Here is a 21,252-nt window from a genome sequence, read left to right as displayed (position 1 = left end):
CAATGAAAGTCCAAATCCTCTAACAAAATCGTTAAAAATATGAGTAAGTTTTGAAAACTGTAACTTTTTCCTGAAAATCCTTTCCACAATAGGTAAACATGTTTCATTTTCTTTTTCAATAGCAAATGTGAAATACCTCTCTATAACCACATATCAATATGTGTAAAAAGTCATGAATGACGTGAGGCTGTACATCATGAGGAAAAATGCATCTCTATGCATGTATGCCATATATGCATGACATTGCCATGTACCTCAGAGGCGAATCATGTACTCACACTCTTAGAGTACTCAACCTCATTGTATCACACCTTCCACTCATCATAATCAACCACTCGATACTGTATATGGCCCAGCCTAGGGAAGATCCATCCCAAAATATATACATTACTGACTATAAGTCACCTAGTACCGAGGAACAAGCCAATCCAGCCTCATGAAGAAGATCCATCTTCATACCAAGGGAAGATCCATCCCTGAATATAATCAACCGCGCTCACTGGGGTCTGCAGACTCCGGAGGGGATCCTACAGCCCAAACGCTATAATCTGCACGAACAACTCACGTGTTGCACGGTCAACTCATATGCTATAACAGCAATATCAGAATCCGCACGGACAACTCACGTGCTATATCATCAATATCAGAATCTGCACGGACAACTCACGTGGTATAGCCTAAATATCTCACAATCAGGCCCTCGGGATCACTCAGTGATCACTCTCCAGTCTCACCCACGGGCTCACAATGTCATGAAAACTGACCCGGAACAATGATATGATGTATCAATAAGTAACAACTGAGACTGAGATATGATATGAATGCATGAATGCGACTGAGTATGAAATATTAATGAAATCAATGAGATGACAGCAAGAAACGACCACTATGGGTCCCAACAATATTAGCACAAAGCCTAAACATGATATTTAGCATGATGTACAGCTCAATTATTTTATCACGTGGTGGAAAACACAAATATCAACAAAGTGGGCCACTAAACAGTGCCATGGAAAAAATAAAGTCACAACTCACAGGGTGCACGCCCACACGCCCGTCACCTGGCATGTGCGTCACCTCAACACCAATCACATAACACATAGTTCGTGGTTTCATACCCTCAGCACTATGTTTAGAAGAGTTACTTATCTTAAACAAGCTAATTCTGACAACGAGCAAGCAAAGCGATGCTCCAAGAACGCCATCACGCGCGTTTTGACCTCCGAACGGCTCGAAACTAATCAAAAACAACTCAAATACCTCAAACAATGCTAAAGGAACCAATCCCAATTGAAAAAGGTCGAATCTTCAATCAAAAGCCCAAAATCGGCCAAAAGGCCCAACCCGGGCCCACACCTCGGAGCCCGACAAAACTCAGAAAATACGTCAACCCATTCAATTACGAGTTCAACCATACTTGTTTCACTCGAATCCGACTCCGAATCACTGTTCAAAACTCAAAAATTCATATTATGAAACTTTAGGCCAATACCCCCAATTTCTTCTTTAAAATTCATCAACCAAAAGCTAAAATAGAAGATAGATTCACAAAATATAACAAAAAATGAGTAGGGAACACATACCCCTATTCATATGCTGAACATCGCCTCGAAAATTGCCCAATTCCGAGCTCCCCAACTCAAAATATGTTAAATGCACAAAACCCTCGTTTTAACACTGTTCTGCCTCGTTTTTTATGCCAAAAGATCTCGAAACTCACTTTTGATGTCTCCCATGGATTCCCTGTGAAATTCTAGTCAAGTTAGGCTCTTGACTCACTCCGTTTGACCTTATATTGAAGGAGATATGTTGGTTTCAATATTTGGAAATAGTGCAGATTTTTAAATACGCAGCAGTGGCAATTTTCGTAATTAATCTGAAAAAAATCTGGCAACCCAATTCTTAGTAAAATTGCCATAAAATCCTCATACGATGTCCAAATTCGATGATTCTTTTTGCCATGCCTCCGTAATTACAATACGGATCTAATGCGACAATCAAAACAGAAATTGGAGCTCATTTGCTTAATGTTGTATGATTTATGCTTGAAGAAACGACGTCGAAACATAAGAAAAACGAGCGCAACACAGCCCAAACCTATCAGAAACTCACCCGAGCCCCTCGGCACCCAGTATGAACATACCAACAAGTTCCATATCATAATAAGGACCTACTTGAGGCCTGAAAACACACATAACAATATCAAAACGACGAAACGCACCTCAAATCAAACTTGATAAACTTTCGAACTTTCGACTTCCAAAAACTCACGCCGAAACATATCAAATCAACTCAGAATGAACTCAAATTTTGCACACAAGTCCTAATACATCATACAGAGCTACTCGTGCCCCCAAACTACCGAGCAAAGTGCAAATGCTCAAAACGACCGGCCGGTCGTTACAAGTCGACAGAGACTATTATCAAGCAACAAGCTCCTCCTGTGGCATTGAATTTTGAGGTAGGTTCTTCTTTTAAGCCGATAGGTGGGCTAAATAAAAAAAAGGCTAAAAAATCCTCCGTTTGTGGTGCAACTGCTGGTGTGAAAAAGGCTAAGGGCAAGTGTTATCACTGCAAGAAGTCTAGACATCATAAGAAGCAATGTCCGGCTTATCTGGCCAAGCTGAATAATAAACCAGGTGATTTACATCTACTTGTCGTGACACTCTTTTAGCGGCTGTTTCTACCATGTCATGGTGTGTAGATTCGGGAGCCACTAATCATGTCTACACTTATTTGCAGGGACTTCAGGTAACGCGGCGGCTAAGTAGAGGAGAAATCAATATTTATCAAGCAGATGGTTCGGCAGCCCCAGCTTTAGCATTAGGAAATATTAGTATTTTGTTTGGTAGTGATAGAGTATTAGCTTTAAAGGACACATTATATGTACCTTCCGTTAGAAGGAATTTAATTTCGGTTTCTAGCACTATGAGAGATGGTTATGACATTAACTTTCATGATATTGATAAATATGTTATTAGTCATAATAAACGTTATCTCTCTTCGGCTACATTGGTCAATGGTCTTTTTATAGTTGATTCTATTCCTAAATCGTTACAACCTAAAGAACTGAATTATGCTGATTTACCAAATAAGAGAAAACGTTCTTCTGAATTGAGTGAAACATATTTATGGCACTTGCATTTGGGTCATATAAATCTAAACAGAATTTCAAGGTTGGTTAAGGATGGACCTTTAAGTTCATTAAAACTGGAGGCACTACCAACTTGTGAATCTTGTTTAGAAGGAAAAATGAAAAAACGAAATTTCCTCTCAAAAGGAGATCGAGCAAGTGATAAATTAGAGTTAATTCATTCTGATTTGTATGGTCCAATGAGTGTCCAAGCAAGAGGTGGTTTTGAGTATTTTTTGACTTTCACAGATGATTACTCAAAGTATGGATATATTTATTTGTCGCATCGATAGTCTGAGTGTTTTGAAAATTTCAAAGAATTTAAGACAGAGACTGAAAAGCGACATAATAAATATATCAAGACACTACGATCCGATCGTGGTGGGGAGTACCTCTCTGCGAAATTCATTCGTTATTTATCAAAATGTGGAATTACATCTCAATTATCTGTACCTGGAACTCCACAATGAAATGGTGTAGCTAAAAGAAGAAATAGGACTCTTATGGAAATGGTTAGATCAATGATGAGTTATTCCAGTTTGCCTTCATCCTTTTAGGGACATGCCTTAGAAACAACAAATTACGTTCTGAATTTACTTCCTTCAAAGGCAGTACCTTTGACCCGTACAGAATTGTGGACTGGGCGCAAGCCTAGTCTGCGGCATATTCGAGTTTGGGGTTGTCCGACACATGTGCTAAAAGGAAAAATGGATAAATTGGAGGCAAGAATGGATGTATGCGTGTTTGTGGGTTATCCAAAAGGGACTAAAGGTGGTTTATTCTATTGTCCTAAAGAAAAGAAGGTAATTGTTAGCACAAATGCCAAGTTTCTTGAAGAGGAATATTTGATGAACCATGTTCCTAGAAGTAAACTTGTTTTACAGGAACTTAGCAAAGGAATGGAAACTCAGTCATCTGAAAAACAAAACAACCAGATGCAAACTCCGGAAGTCGTTTTTGACATACCATTGCATTTTAATAGTGGGAGAAATGTCAATAGACTTGATGTCCCGCAAGAACAAGTGCCCGAAGTCATACTACCACAAAGTAGAAGGAGTTATGTTGAGCAGACTGCACAACTGGAAGAAGTCGTTGATATCCCTTTGGATAACATGGAGACTCGGGTTCCTGATAATGATGTGGTTCAACCACAAGATCATAATGGTGTAGTTGCAACTGATGTAGTGCATAGTCGTAGTGGTAGAAAATAAGACAGCCAGTTCGTTATACGCTCTTGGGAGAATCATATGGTAGGATCCCTGAGGAGTCAACTTCCGAACCTGTCAATTACGACCAAGCACTACATGATAAAGATGTTGATAAGTGGGTTGTCGCTATGAAATCAGAGATGGGGTCTATGTACTCTAGTCAAGTTTGGGATCTTGTAGAACCACCTGATAGGTTAAACCCTTTGATGCAAGTGGATCTATAAAAAAAAGAGGTGTACACGGAAAAGTGCAAACTTTTAAAGCAAGGCTTGTAGCGAAAGGGTTTACTCAGAAAGAAGAGATCAATTACGAGGAAACCTTCTCGCCGGTAGCCATGCTTTAGTCTATTAGGATTCTCTTATCCATTGTTGCTCATTATGATTATGAGATTTGGCAAATGTATGTCAAGACAACTTTCCTTAATGTAAGTCTTGATGAGTGCATCTATATAATGCAACTAGATAGTTTTGTGGAAAGTTCCAAGGAACACATGTTGTGTAAGCTTAAAAGGTCCATTTATGGGCTGAAACAGGCATCTAGGGCATGGAACACTTGTTTTGACAAGGTGATTAAACTTTTGATTTTGATCAGTGTCTTAACGAGTCTTGTGTATACAAAAAGTGGGATGGGGACAAAGTGGCATTTTTAATTTTATATGTAGATGACATATTCCTCATAGGAAATAATGTGGGCATGTTGGGTTCAGTTAAACAGTTGTTTTCCACGCACTTCGATGTGAAAGATTTGGGAGAAGCGGCTCATATCTTTGGGATCAAGCTCTTGCGACATCGCAAGAAAAGGGTATTAGGCTTATCTCAGGCTCTTTATATTGATACAATACTCTCCAGGTTTAGCATGCATGACTCGAAGAAAGGATTTTTCTCTTTCAGGCATGGAATTTCTCTATCTAAAGATCAGTCTCCTAAAACTGAGGAAGAGATAGAAAAGATGAATGCGGTCCCTTATGTATATGCTGTGGGGAGTCTAATGTACGCTATGTTATGTACTAGACCTGATATCTGCTTTGCCGGTGGCGTTGTTAGCAGATTCAGTCTAATCCTGGGAGAGAGCATTGGACAGTGGTTAAGCATATAATCAAGTGCCTGAAAAGGACTAGGGATTACATGCTAGTCTACCATTCGGATGACCTTGTGCCTATTGGGTACTCTGATTCGGATTTCCAATCAGATAGAGATTCTAGAAAGTTTACTTCAGAAAATGTGTTTACTCATGGAGGTGGAGCCATAAGTTGGAGGAGCATCAAGCAAACTTGTGTTGCTGATTCCACCATGGAAGCCGAGTATGTGGCAACCTCTGAGGCAGCCAAAGAGGCGGTTTGGCTCGAAAACTTCCTAAGAGAGTTGGGTGTGGTTCCCTCGATTCAAGCACCAATAACACTTTATTGTGATAACAGTGGTGCAGTTACAAATTCGAAGGAGCCACGAAGCCATAAAAGAGCAAAGCACATTGAGCATAAATATCATTTAATTCGTGAGGTAGTGCAAAGAGAGGATGTAGTAGTCACCAAGATTGCGTCAGAGAACAACTTGGTGGACCCGTTTACTAAGAGCTTGCCACAGAAGACTTTTGATAGGCATGTAGACGGAATGGGTGTCAGAATTGTAGACGCATGGTTATGAGTCTAAGTGGGAGATTGTTAGGATATACTATAAACCATGCGTATTGTTATAGTATTCTTTATGGAACAATTATTTATTCATTTCTTCAATTCAGTTTTATTTTAAATAGATCATGTATTTGTCTGTGTGTCCATCGCTTATATAGTAGATGATTTAGTGTATAGAGTTTAGCTTATACACGGAAGATTAAATCATCGGTTCTTATAAGTCATAAAGTTTATGTTCACAATCTAATGATGGAATTGGACAAACCATCGGAATGGTTGTAGCACAAGATTAAATGTAATTTATCTTGATTATGGGAGTGGTTTCATTCTGACTTCTTGTGCTAGTACATTTTGTATGTATTGAACGGATCAAGTAGAGATAAGCATTTTATACTGACTTAATAAAATAATTTCTCTAGTCCATTCAATTTACTTATACTCTTAATCTTGATATAATTATTATTAGTTGTGTGTGTCATTTATTGTTTTGATTTATTAAAAGGCTAGATTCTTTCGTGGGTCAATAAGCCTGGTAAATTGGACAATAATGATATACATTGGCGAAGTAATAATTAGTTGATAGAATCCATATCTCGGTTTTTGAGATTGATGATACTACTTTATGAAAGCTTATAAGTTTTCATGTGTAAACCGGCCGGTGGATTTTGATCCGACACATGTAATAAGTTAAGCGAAAGTCTAAAGGAAGTTAAATTAAATTCAGTAATTTAATTTGATTGGTTAGTATCTGAATCTTAACATGGGGAGTTAAATAAGATTTTATGGTAAAATTTCGAAATTGTACTAAAGAGTGCAATTACTAATTTTTAGTGGAATAATTCGTAATTTGTTATGGTAGAAATTAATTTCAAATTTTGAAACTAATTCTATAATAGGAAGCCTTGTTAATTAAATTCTGTGGTCCCTACTATGCCTAAATAATAGGAAATAAAGAAAACCTTTCCTTAGTGGAAGAAGAAAACATAACAGGTTTTGGAAAAGGGTTTTAACCTAAAAAACGTGGTTATATATACTCCATATAAGGTTGGCCGTTTTTGGCACTGGTTTTACACGTTTTTCTTCCTTGAAATTTTGCCCACCCGAAATCCTCTCTTTCTAGATATTATTTGGGTAACACGGTAGAAGACTGTGGAGATTTTGCTGAGGTCGCGGTCTTGTAACTCTGGAACTGGAGATTGAGATTAATCTGCTTTGTTCACGCTTCAAGAAGTAACTCGAATAATCTCCTTATTTGCTAATTATTTAATTTACACGTGAATATGATACTGTAATTGCTTCCCCTGCTATATATATTCCAACAAATCTAATGTTAGAACGTTGGCCCCAATAATACAAGCTCCAATCTAACATTCATTTGCTACCACTAGACTAGAGAGAGTACTCATTCCGCAAACAAAGCAAAAGCAGCGACCCTGGCAAAAAGTGGAATGCTCATTTTACTAAGACATATTTTATAAAACATTTGACAAAACATGATTGTTTTGACAATATAGTGAGCAGTGACATAAGTCAATAGCAAAAAAGTAGTATCGGCGCCTAAAGGGGAGCTGTTCTTTGACTTGCAAGCAAGGTATCCACCTCCCTACGAGGGATAAAATAAAAGAACATGTTTGTCCACACTGTCTCGATATTTGTAAATTAATCCTTGATTATGATTGTGTTTTCCACATTAATTGATCATCTTTGGCCTTTAAATATTTGACGGTCAAGTTCCATCCAATCTACTTTGGTATATCCTCTCTATTTTACTTGTACTTCTCATTTAGATTGGATTACAGCTAGATCTGTTTTATATGACATTTTTAGCATTTTTTTGCAAGTTGGACACCAGTCCCTTCAGATTTTATTCTCTCCAAATTTCTCTATATTCCTACTCAATGAAGTACTTAAATCTTTTTTCTTCGCCCGACCTATTTTAAATGGGCGTTTGGACATAAGCATGCGAAATTTCGGAAAAAAAGTAAAAAGAATAATAATAATAATAAAATAAAAAATCAAGTGAAAATAAATGATATTTAAAAATTAGAGTTGTATTTAGACATGAATATAATTTGGAGTTCTTTTTGAACTTTTGTGAGCGAGTTGAAGTGAATTTGAAAACTAGCTTTTTGGAGTTTTTCAAATTTTCAAAAAATTCCGAAATTCAACTTCAAGCGAAATTTGAAAATTTCATGGCCAGACACTGATTCCAAACAACAACAACCCAGTGTGGTCTCACAAGTGGGGTCTGGGAAGGGTAGGATGTATGCAGCCTTACCCCTACCCTGGAAGGGCAGAGAGACTGTTTCCGATGGACCCTCGGCTAAAGAAGGTGAGAGAAGCCCTGGTAGCAAGTAATAGCAAGACAATAATTAGAAAACTAAATCGAAGATAGCAACAGATAATATGAAAGGGGTACTGATAAAAAGTAGTAGCAAGATAACATATTTAGAAAACTAATTCCGAGGCAGCAGACGAGAATGAACAAATACTGCTAGCAAACTACGGAAATACCAATGGCAAGTAACAACGAAATGAGACATGCGAATATAGCAAACTAAGGAAAAAAGGGTACCGTACTAGCGCTAATATTATCGAACTAGAGAAGACAAAGGGAGACGCACGACTACCTACTAACCTTCTACCCTAATCTTCAACCTCCACACCCTTCTATCTAGAGTCATGTCCTCGGTAGCTCAAGTTGCGCCATGTCCCGCCTGATCACCTCTCCCCAAGACTTCTTTGGCCTACCTCTACCCCTCCTCTCACCTCCTAAGGCCAACCTCTCACATCTCCTGACAGGGGCATCTGCGCTTCTCCTCTTAACATGCCCGAACCATCTCAACCTTGCCTCACGCATCTTCGCCTCCACAGGGGCCAGTCCCACCTTATCTCGAATAACTTCATTCCTAATTCTATCCAACCTAGTATGCCCACACATCTATCTCAACATCCTCATTCCCGCTACCTTCATCTGCTGGATATGGGAGTTTTTGACTGGCCAACACTCAGCTCCATACAACATAGTCGGTCTAACCACTACCATGTAGAACTTACCCTTAAGTCTCAACGGCACATTCTTATCACACAAGACACCGGAAGCGAGCCTCCACTTCATCTACCCTGCTCCGATACGGTGTGTGACATCCTCATCTATCTCCCTATCCTTCTGAATTATAGATCCCAGATACTTGAAACTCTCTCTCCTGGAAATGACTTGGGTATCGAGTTTCACATCCCCGTCCGCCTCCTGGGTAACACCGCTGAACTTGCACTCCAATTATCTGTCTTGGTCCTGCTCAACTTGAAACCCTTAGACTCCAGGGTATGTCTCCAAACCTCCAGCCTCTCGTTAATGCCACCTCGCGTCTCATCAATCAGGGCTTTGTCGTATCGCAAATAACAAGCACCAAGGAACCTCCCCTTGAATGTGACGTGTCAAAGAATCCATCGCCAGGGAAAACAAAAACGGGCTAAGTGCTGATCCCTGATGCAACCCCATCTCAACCGGAAAGTAATCCGAGTCTCCTCTTGCTGTCCTAACCCGTGTCTTAGCTCCATCATACATGTCCTGAATCACTCTAATATACGCTACAGGCACTCCTCTATCCTCCAAACATCTCCATAGAACCTCTCTGGGGACTTTGTCATAGGCCTTCTCCAGATCAATGAACACCATGTGCAAATCCTTCTTCACCGCCCTAAACTGCTCCACCAATCTCCTCACAATATGAATGGCCTTAGTGGTCGACCGTCCCGGCATGAAACAAAACTGGTTCTCGGAAATGGACACATACCTCCTCAACCTCTCTTCAATCACCCTCTCCCAGACTTTCATCGTACGGCTTAACAACTTGATACCCTTATAGTTGTTGCAGTTTTGGACATCCCCCTTGTTCTTGTACAATGGGATCATCGCACTCCGCCTCCACTCTTCGGGCATCTTCTTCGTCCTAAAAATGACGTTAAACAACCTAGCAAGCCATTCCAAGCCCTCCTTACCCACGCTCTTCAAGAATTCCACCAGGATCTCGTCCGGCCCCGTCGCTCTACCCCTACTCATCCTGCGCATAGCCCCTACAACCTCCCTCACTCGTATACGTCTACAGTACCCAAAATCTCGCTGCCGCTCCGAGTACTCCTGCTCCCCTAGCGCAATGCCCCTATCTCCCTCTTCATTCAAGAGCCTATGGAAGTAAGACTGTCATCTCTGCCTAATCTGTGCCCCCTCCTATAAAACTCTTCCCTCCTCATCTTTTATGCATCTCACTTGGTCCAGATACCGGGCCTTCCGCTCCCTCACCTTCGCTAGCCTGTACAACTTCTTGTCCCCGCCTTTATCCCCAATTTCTTCGTATAGACGACTAAATGCAACAGTCTTAGCCGCAGTAATCGCCAACTTCACCTCCTTCCTAGCCTTCTTATACCCCTCCCTATTAGCACTCTTCTGCCCCTCGTCTATACTCTCTACAAGATTCAAATATGCCGCTTTCTTGGCTTCCACTTTCCTATGAACCTCTTCGTTCCACCACCAGTCCCCTTTATGGCCACCAGAAAAACCCTTTGAGACCCTAACACCTCTCTTGCCGCCTCTCTAATGCAATTTGCTGTCATAGACCACATACAACTCGCATTCCCGCTACTCCTCCAGGCCCCCATAGCCAGCAACTTCTCTCCCAACTCCTGGGCCTTGTCCTTAGTCAATGCACCCCACCTGACCCTAGGTATACCAGACATAGCCCTCATCTTCCTCGTCCACCTGATCTCTAAGTCCATAATCAAAAGCATATGATGGGTCGTAAGATTCTCACTCGGGATGACCTTGCAATCCGTGCATAAACCTCTATCACATTTCCGAAGAAGTAGATAATCAATTTGGGTCTTGGCCACCGCACTTCGAAAAGTTATCAGGTGCTCCGCCTTCTTCGGGTAACACGAGTTAGCGATCACCAGCTCAAAAGCTTTAGCGTACTCCAGCAGCGAAGTACCTCCTCCGTTTCTATCTCCAAAACCGAAGCCACCATGCACATCGTCATATCCCCCAAGCGACCTCCCAATGTGGCTGTTAAAATCACCCTCTATAATAAGCTTCTCGGTGGACGGTATACCCCGTACCAACCCATCCAAATCTTCCCAGAAGCGTCTTTTAACCTCCTCGTCCGAACCCACCTGAGGCGCGTAAGCACTAACTACGTTCAGAGTATACCCTCCCACGACTATCTTAATGGCCATCAACTTGTCATTCACCCTCTTAACCTCAACCACTAGCTCCCTTAGATCCTTATCAACTAAAATGCCTACCCCGTTCTTCCCTCTCACCCTCCCTGAATACCACAGCTTAAAACCATCCGCCTCCCGAGCCCTGTTCCCCACCCATCTAGTCTCCTAGGCACAAGCTATGTTAATCTTCCTCTTATGAAGTATCTTTTCTAACTTTATAGACTTCCCCGTTAGAGTCCCTATGTTCCATGACCCCACTCTCAAGCTAGAAAGTGCCTTACCCCCCCCCCCCTCTCCCACCCTTATCCTCTACCCCCGCTCCGCCCGCTCCCCCAAGGACATGCCCTCATTCTATCATAGCTCGGTGCGACCACTAGACCAGCACAAAGCTACAAAAGGATAGACTAAAAAGGAATAGACTAAACAAAAACCTAAAACTGGAAAAAAAATCCAAAAAAAGAGAAGTTCTGTGCGAATCAAGTGTTGAAGTTCAATTAAGTTAAGATATGCGAAGTTGCTAGGAAACATCAATTCCGTCTTAATCATTGACAAGTTGGAATTGGTAATATAAATTCTTACTGCTCATCTTAATTGAATACCTAATGATTTATCACAAATTTAACTTATTTTACACAGACTGTCACTTACAACCTTGTTACTTCATTCAAATTTGAGACTGACAAGGTGTGCAAGCTTGTAGAGGCAGAGTTGCATGAAATGAAAGGCAATAACGACTTTTTCTTTGATTCAGCAGGAAATTATTTTGTGGACAGTTAGGAGAGCACAAGAAGAGAATAAGGGAAAGGACAAAGTCCTTATGGACGCTGATGTTAATGGATTCGCTTTAAAAGGGGAAAGGGAGGCAAACAATTAGGGACCTCTCTTTCTTTTTCTTTTTTGTCCAGAAAAGAACAGCGACTTCTAAGCCAGCTTCCTGGATTTTATGCAGTCTACTATTAGCTAATAGATAATTCTATATTCATAGGAGCTGAGTTTTGAATTTTAAAACGATGACGGCAAATGTTAATAATTATATTCTAATTTAATATGTGTATGTACTTAATAATTTTTTATACAAATACACTATTAAACAAAAGCTATTCGGTTCAGTCGAACTCGTATTTTTGAACTTCTACCTCCGCGTCATATCCCAGTGGCTAGTGGTCCTAAAAATTTCCTGTATACAAATGAAAGTATTACTACAACTTTGGAACTATATATATGAATAAGACTGTGGATTTCCCACCACCAACTTAAATTTAATTGTGATCATTAATTCAATAAATAACATAGATGGACATTATAATGAGTGGATGAAATATTATGAGTAAAGGCAATGGCTGGCTGACTAATAAAGGTAGGTAGCTATCAGCAAGTTGCAGATATGAATGTGGATTTAAAATAGCTATAAATTTATGAGGTTTCTTTACCATAACATGAAAATTGATGAGGCTCCGAAGGAAATTGTGAGACCAATGAATAATGTATAGTGGCAATAATGGTTGCTGCCATTGCAGTAAATGAAATAAGAACCACCCCTCGAAACATGGCATTCAATTGGAAGTTGAAATCACAACGTAGTTCAACTTTAATTATTGCTATTACTCCTACATATTGAAAAATTTAAAACGGTTGCACCATACTTGGAAGCCTTAGATGCATGGCTCTCTCACTTTGCTTCAACATTGTTGTGACAACAATTATAACTTTTAGTCCTTACACAACTTGTGCCTTTGGAACACGTTGCTAACTTTGATTAGGAGTTTGTTTGCGCAGCCGAAAGTAATTGATAAGCATTACGTGTTAATACTAATTTTATAAATAAATAAGTAATTACATGCTTAAATACAAGTATTATAGGTTCGGCCAAATAAGAGGCTTTGATCCAAATTTTGTATTTATCTTAAGCAATCTATTGAATATGTATAAATGATTAATTTAGAACTTAGTAATTCAAAAAAATAAGAATTCTGAACCCATATATTTCAAATCCTATATTCGCCTATGCTTTGAAGCAAGTTATCAGCTTTGATTAGGAGTGCTTGTGTTGTTGGCGCAACTCTGTGGCAGAGAGCTATTAGCATTTCACCATATATATAAATATTGATTGTTTCGCCCAAATGAACGAGGCCTATGGCTATGGCATGTCAGAAAGAATTATTCCTATCTAAGTGGACAATTGGCATTAAGAATTACTGCTGGCCACTCAAAAGTTTCACCAGATATTAATAGCAGTACTTGTGACTCAAAATGGAAGCCTAGCAGCTATTAAAAAGAATAGAGAAAAATCAGCGAAATTTCTGCTATTCTTTACATGAGAGTATGAGTAGTGTATCCAGCTTGCACATTGTTGAAACAAAAATGTCACATTACAGCGATTCCAGCAGCCAGCAGGACGAGAAAAAGACCATTTGATGCAGATATCAATATAAATAAAACAATTTCTCGTACTAGTATTAGTGCATTACCAATATCCATTAATTGGCCACTGTATAAACTCAGTTGTAGCATAAATACTAACATTTTAATGCTCTTAATGTGGCTGCACTATGACGTATTACTCATTATGACAAAAGTGAGAGAAGAATCAAAAGACATCATATATGAAGGGATTTAACTTATACTGACATAATAAAGAAACTATTAGTGCATTTGACAATGTAGCATGACACTTGATTTGTTTGATGTCGCCCATTATTTCAGTTACATGTGGTTATCTTTTAAATGATCGGATAGCGCAAAAGTTATTAGTGTATAAAAGTTAAAACTCATTTCTGAAGCATCCAAATTGATATCTTCAGGCAACAACAGTTCTCTTGCCAGCAAAAAGAGGAACAACACTGGTGATCAACCTTTGCATTTTTGCTGCTATTGTCGTGTCAAAGTAGATGCTTAAGTGAAGACTATTTACCTGTCACCAGGATTTACGACTATAGAAAAAAAAAAAAGAGGAGGATTTACCAAAATTAGCAGATAAAAAGATACCCAAGCTCAAACTTTTCTGAATTGGTCCCCCTATCAAGAGACTGGATCCAAAGGCACTTGGCATTACGGCATATTTCTTGTTATTTATTTGTACAACTACTCAAGATACCATGGTCCATGGTAGAACTGTAAAAGCTTCTGTTATTCAGTTCACCATTTGTACACCAGATACCTTTAATTGAAGCAAGTAGAACCAATCTCAAATAGTGTGGGCTTTATAATGAGATAAGTTTCAGCAATCTGGATAGCATAATCAACAAAACATTTTCAGCTTCAGACCTTTGTAGAGTAGTATGAGAAGCAGCAGAACCAGAGGCTGCTTTAAATCACAAAAATCTCAAGTATCCGTCACCTTACTAATGAAATGAACTCAAAATAGCCAAGAATATAAGTGGTGGAGAAACCGAATGCCTTACACATCAATCCATGTCAAAGACATTGAGCAATGGTAACAGCATAGAAGCAAAAGTAAACTTCAATTGATTCGCTAGAATTTGAATTCAGGTATTAAATGCCTTGTCAAACCTCATTGCCACCTTCCAAATTATAAAAATTCAAAGCCCAAAAGGGAAAAAAAGAAAGGAAGAATTGGGAAGGACAACTGAGAAACTCAACACTTTGACTTGCAATTCGGAAAGAAAGGAATACTATATGCCCTTGCAAATATAGTAGATTCCAAATGTATCTGTATGAAGTAGATACAGTATAAGAAGCTAACTTCACCAACAAATAATGACAACTTTGACAAATTGAAATGACACGTTAGCCGGTGGTAGAATCCACTTCCAGAAGTATTTCTTGCTATTCCATAGTCAGAGTTTCTCACATTTGTACTTTACAAGACTGAACAAACTAACTAAAGTTACCTAAATACTCGATATAACATGCTAAAAGTATCAGTTTTCACTATTAAATTTCTCATTCTGCAGGTACTTCAACACTCCATAGGTAACTGTTCCAGCCACAAACAGGAAGACTGTTGGAGTAAAGGATGGATACAGATACTTCACAAAAAAATTGTCCCATGCCTCCGGTAAAAAGCCTAGATGCAACAGAAGAGGTAGAAAATTACCACATGGAGAAATACATATCTAAAGTAATTGCTCAAACATTCAGCTCTAATGTCAAACTAATTTATCAAATCCAGACATTTTTATCTATCAAGATATTTAACGCGAGAAAGATTTTATGATGTGTGTCATGACAACATAATTCATTTCAAACTACTCTTAGTAAGTTGTTCTGAAACTGTAATCTACTCACAATCTGTTAGTTACAAGAACAAATGTTCAACCGTTGATGCAAAAGAAGCTGTGAGAAATTATGATCATAGACTGTACTAATGTTCAGTCATGCTTCCTAACTTGATGTCGTCAAACATCATCATATTGTCGGAAGTGTTGGTCCGCTAAAACTAAGTCGTTCCAAACCAATGCTATTAAGGAGAACTTGTAGGAAACATGAACACCAAACTCTATGCTACCTATTTCAACTGTTTTCATGTCCAACATCAAAACATATAGAGTACTAGAGAGGCACTTGAGAGAGACCAACTCATACGTGTCTCCTAATTTTTATTTTCTTAACTCTGCCACTCATACCACTCTATTGGACATCATAAGAATACTAGCTTTAATTTTTTTTGCCTTTTTAGGAATTTTAATCTGACGCAAGTTGCATTTCAGAGTTTCAAGCTGGAAAAACCATGTTGTGGTCCTAATAACATTCTCCAGAATCAGTGCAGGTCACTCAGCAACTTGAGGAATGGAGACTGAACACTGCTTTATTGACCGAACACCAATTTGCAGAGAACTGGAGAAGAGAGTTGGCAATGAGCAGACCAATCATAAACAAAAAAAATTCCAAATTGAGATTTTTAATTTTGGAACTTAGAGTGAGCCTAGCACTAGTTAAGCACAATCGATCTTGTGAATATTGTGTTACACATGTTTTAAGGTAGATTCTAAATAAAAATCTTTCACAAGTGAAGATGGTATTATTTAAAAACTTTTTGGTATATAGAGACCTCCACTTGATTGACAAGAACACAGTGGGAAATCCTGGATAGGTCACCATGACAAGAACACAGTGGAAAATCCAGGATAGGTCACCAAGGGGATCTTCTGTATATGTACTCTCTTGGTACTTTGGGAATTTATACGCTCAACTTTCATCAGAGGAAAATGAGGTAATTCATGTGTCCATTTGTGAACCAGGAGATTTACTACAAAGGCTTTGGAACATGGCCAGAACTTTTACAATTGGCTCCATTACGAAAGATTGAGCTATTAAATATTAAGAATTGTATGATTGTAATGCTTAGACCCTGGTAATCATGTTTTATGACTATGTGAAGTCTCATCTTCGCTTTATTTCTCAAATGTCAAGCACTTGATCACTTGTGTATGATGCATTGACAAATTAGTTTACATTGTTGACTTGTTGTTTACTGTTGCACTGGATTAACACCACCTCTGGGTTTTCTTTTGTGGAGGGGGAGACAGTTTTTGGAAGTGAGGTGTGTAGTATTTTGTAATAAAAGATCTTGGGGTGGGCAAGATGTATCTCGAGTAATTAGTAAACTGTAAGGGAAAACAATGGTGAATTTCAAAATCCTTAGGGTCCATATGGCCCCCCTTAAATCCATCGAATGTCTAATTCTAACTAGATACACCCTTTGCTGAACCCCCTACGGAGTGGTCGTTGATGTTGGAACTTAGATAGTTTGGTCTATACGGTAAATATTCGTTCAACGAACAAATTTCAATATATTCTCAAATTATTTTAAATTGATGTTGTTTAACAAATATAAAGTAATTTATTTCTTATATATGCTTGTATTCAAAATTGTCTATTGTCTATTGTTTATTTCTTCTTCTTGAGCCGAGGGTCTTTCAAAAACAGCCTCTCTACCTCTTCGGGGTAGGGATAAGGTATGCGTACGCTCTACCCTCCCCAGACCCCACTTGTGGGATTTTACTGGGTTGTTGTTGTATTCAAAATTGCACTTTCCTCTAACCATGCCTTAAGCATGTCTGGAACTAATTTTTCACAACTATAGTGTCTTATTAAAGGTCAAATCTCAAAAGAAAGTTTATTGCATTTACAGGTAAGTTTTCCATTAGATTGTAAAACCTAATATAATACAAGAGAGTTATCCTCTGTATTACTTATCAATAATCACTATTTCTGGTTTCCATTTTCTATTGAGGACCGTGATGTAATTGTTACCATCAGTACATTTCTTCTTGACTTAAATGTGCTTTCACATCTGCCTGATACACTTTGCTAAGGCACAGCCATTTCATAAGTCTTATGCATATCACTAATTTTGTCAGATGTAATGTACATTACTGATTTCAAAAAATTAATCCGAGAGTAAAAGATCATGTCTTAGTAGTAATATCTTTATTCATGATATAACCCAAGCATAATGAGGAGATTTCATCTAAATTATAGTGTAATTGAGTGTGTATAATTCTAATTCAATACATTTCAAGTTTCAAGCATAGCGACAATTAATCAGATAAACACTTACTTACTAGAAGAAATGAAGCTACTTTATTTGTAGAATGAAGTTAAAAGGGACAAATTACAAAATACAATTAAAGGGTGGAATTAAGAAAAAATTTACCTGAGGCAGCAAGAAGGAGACCCTCCAAAAGAATAATAGCACCAAGTCCTAACCAAGCAAGAAGAAAAGCACTCTCATTTTTCTGAAATTCATTCGATCCACCAGATTCCTCCGGTTGGGTAGCAAAACTAGGCTTTTGAATGGGTTCTCTTCGAATAACTGAAGCCCTTTCTCCTTTTCCCTTTTGTTGTTTCTTCTTGGATGATGTTACTGGGCTGGAAACCGATGAGCCAAAACCTAAGGAACTAGAGCTGGGCTTCTTGGGCGGTGGAACCACCGTAGATGATGACGTGTCCTCTCTAGATTTATCAGAAGAAGGGTCCTGGAATTTGATGGAGAAATTTTTGAGGCTAGAATGGGAATGGTGAAGAAGATGAGGTTTCTTAGTATGTGGTGAGTAGTTCAGTAGTAGCGCCATTTTCAGTTTAGTTTGTTAAAGTGGTTCTTTTTCTATTCTTATTTCTTTGTAACCTGGTTGTCTAACTACGAATGCCCCTTATATAGTTAAATAATAATATTTATTTGTTGGTAATTACACGATAAGGATACGAGTTAAAAAGTTATTTGTGTTATGAAACAATAAAAGAACAAGAAGAGTATTGCAGAGAAAAGTAGAGGGAGAGGATTCTTATTGATTTTGGGATGAATTACAATGGAATAGAACCCTCTATTTATAGGGAGAGGGTGACTTAGCCACCAAGCAATGAACCCTAGAATCTCTCTAAATATAGACATTCACCATAAATACAATTCTATTTATAACACTCCCCCTTGAATGTCTATTCAACAGATAATGTGCCTCGTTAAAACCTTAACTAAAATAAAACCCAGTGGGAAAAAATTCTAGTAAAGGAAAAAGAGTACACATATCTAACAATACGCATTTTGGTTGCCTCGTTAAAAACCTTGCAAGGAAAACCCAGTGGGACAAAACCTTGTAAGGGAAAAAGAGTACAACGCGTATTAACTCCCCCTGATGAGAGCATCAATTCACATCCTTAAGCATTCGCATCCCAATCTTGTGCACTAGCTTCTTGAAGGTTGACGTCGGCAAAGATTTGGTGAATAAATCCGCCATATTAACTCCAATGAATATGTTGCACCTTGAAAATCCTCGCTATCACATTATCATGCTTATAGTTATAGCAAGATACCTTTGTGCACAAATTGCACTTAGGATGTGGTCATTCGTGACCAAAAAAATTCTCCAAGAATTGCATATGCTATAAGCATTTTAAATCGTTCATGGATTGCCATATAAATATAGTTACTTTTTTTTTGGGTCAGCAAATGCGTCTGGCATGCTTTGCAATAAATTGCACATGAATTATCCTTATATGAACTTCAAGTTCATATTATTTTATTCGGGGATCTAGATGTATAAATGATAATTCATTCTATGTAACTTTTTCTCAAATGTTTATCATGTCTCCCCCTCATGTTAGAAAAACTAACTTGCTACCTCAACTTTGAGAATCCACCTTTGTGCGTTATGGTGTTAATCAAAATATACACCGCACATCAATAATAATAAGATGGAATTATTTGGTTCCTGACCCTGAACCACTTGTGAGGGGAGAAAATAATATACTTCGGCATATAACGTATATCAAACTGATATAGATAACTTTGTTCTCATAAGCAATTGTTTAGCTATTAAGTGGAGGCACTCAATAATTCATTTCACTAAACCAACTGTGATATAAACCAACTTATCAAGATGAACTGTCTTGAATAGAAAATCTGGAAATTATGCTCTAAATTAAATTATTGAGCAAGTTACCTCGCAAACACCATGTTGCGGGTTAATAATAATCGCACATGTAACCATCTCATAGATGCAACATATGTGGTATACATGGCAAGTGAATGGGCCCATATTCACCTTTGATATTTCCAGAGTTCATGGGATTCAATCCCAATTTTGTTGGCTTATTAATTAATGAGAACAGGCAACATAAAAGAATTCGTAAAGAACTTTATCGTTCTTTAATATTTACCCATGTGAATTCTCTATTATTTTTGCACATCATACTTAAATTGATATGGCTAAATAAATTATGCCAACTGAATAAATTATTATCAATATTAATAAACTTCAGATTTACACCATGACGTGTGCAATTATCAATAAACTCCAAGTTTATTATGATATGGGTTTTTATATCAATAAACTTCCTTTTATTGTGGCATTCTTTTGTTTGTGTAGTACAAACTGGAGAATAAAGCGGGTAGCTTTTCACATACATATTACCCCGCTACAAGTTGTAGTAATATAAGATATTAAATCTTTTCTTTATTTTGTAGTCTCAATATAATCAATCGCTTTCGCGTATACTTTGGAAACTGAGTAAGTTTCTTTGAGACTTACTACAACACAATACCTTATTGGTAATTAATTGTGTTTCTCCAAAATAGTATAATTGGCTCTTGCAGAGTTCTCAATTAATTTTGTAGTACCACATATTCATCAACATCCATATGGTGAATATCTCCTTTAAAGAGAAAGTTATACCATTATGGTTATGGTCAAAATTATGTGCAAGATATGTTTCTTGCATTACCATTGTCGTTTAATAATCACAATGCCAAAATATTTTGGCGTACAATAGGTACGTGACCAATGACCATTTATGCCATAATAATGACATTATTTTCTTATTTCCTCTCAAACTTCCTTCTAGAGGTGAGCGTGGTATATTCACTACCACTAGCACGTTCATATTCTTTGAAGAATGAATATGTCTTCATAAATCAGATGTTGTCACATTCACATCATGAATGGACCATAATCATCTATATGTGCTTAATAAAATCTCATGTCAAATCGATGACAAATATTACTTTCACAGAGTGAAGCTTTATTTTGAGAATCCTTATTATTCTCATTATCACAATGATGACGATTATAATTTCGTCTATTGCCACGTCCACATCCATTGATATATTCATAGTGATAATTTGTCTTCTTTCAGACTTATCACATACTGCTATCACATTCTCTTAAGGGAATGAGAATGGAGCAAATTCAATGGGACGAGTTTCCACTTTTTGTGCCCATAATCATACATGAATTTGATCATGGAAAGACATAGAAATTTTACCACTTTGGGTGGTTATAATTTCTTTCAAACTCCATTAGAGTTATAATCAAACTTTGTTGTCTTTGCTTGTATATAAAATCAAATTATAGAATTTCAAGAATTTAAAAGAGAAAAATAAAGTAAGATACTTACCTTAAATCCAGAATTTAATCATGAAGGAAGTTCATGGAACAATTGACAATCATTATGCTCAATCCCAAAGCTTCTACTTACTTGGTTAGAGTCTCGTGCTGATAACGTGTTATGAAACAATAAAAGAACAAGAAGAGTATTGCAGAGAAAAGTAGAGGGAGAGGATTCTTATTGATTTTGGGATGAATTACAATGGAATAGAACCCTCT

General features: G+C 37.9%; 1 protein-coding gene across 1 annotated transcript; it reads right to left on the bottom strand.

Annotated features, from left to right (window-relative positions):
• Positions 1–14,775: 14,775 nt before the first annotated feature.
• LOC109216007 (protein LOW PSII ACCUMULATION 2, chloroplastic) lies at positions 14,776–18,289 on the bottom strand. Its single transcript, XM_019380134.1, has 2 exons — positions 17,808–18,289; positions 14,776–15,215 (listed from the first exon to the last, which is right to left on the bottom strand). The coding sequence occupies exons 1-2, from the start codon at positions 18,223–18,225 to the stop codon at positions 15,070–15,072; spliced, it is 564 nt and encodes a 187-aa protein (XP_019235679.1). The 5' UTR covers positions 18,226–18,289; the 3' UTR covers positions 14,776–15,069.
• Between the last annotated feature and the right edge of the window lie 2,963 nt (positions 18,290–21,252).

The sequence above is a fragment of the Nicotiana attenuata genome, unplaced genomic scaffold, assembly GCF_001879085.1.
Source record: "Nicotiana attenuata strain UT unplaced genomic scaffold, NIATTr2, whole genome shotgun sequence".
Lineage (NCBI taxonomy): Eukaryota > Viridiplantae > Streptophyta > Magnoliopsida > Solanales > Solanaceae > Nicotiana > Nicotiana attenuata.
Note: the sequence above shows the minus strand (reverse complement) of the source record. Positions and strands in the feature narration are given on the sequence as shown.

What these genes read in the sequence shown, in the direction of transcription:
- LOC109216007 (XM_019380134.1), bottom strand. Translation starts at nt 18,225, where the DNA reads ATGGCGCTACTACTGAACTACTCACCACATACTAAGAAACCTCATCTT. An exon ending in TCTCCTTCTTGCTGCCTCAG is followed by an intron (nt 15,216 to 17,807) that starts GTAAATTTTTTC and finishes TGTTGCATCTAG; the next exon opens with GCTTTTTACCGGAGGCATGG.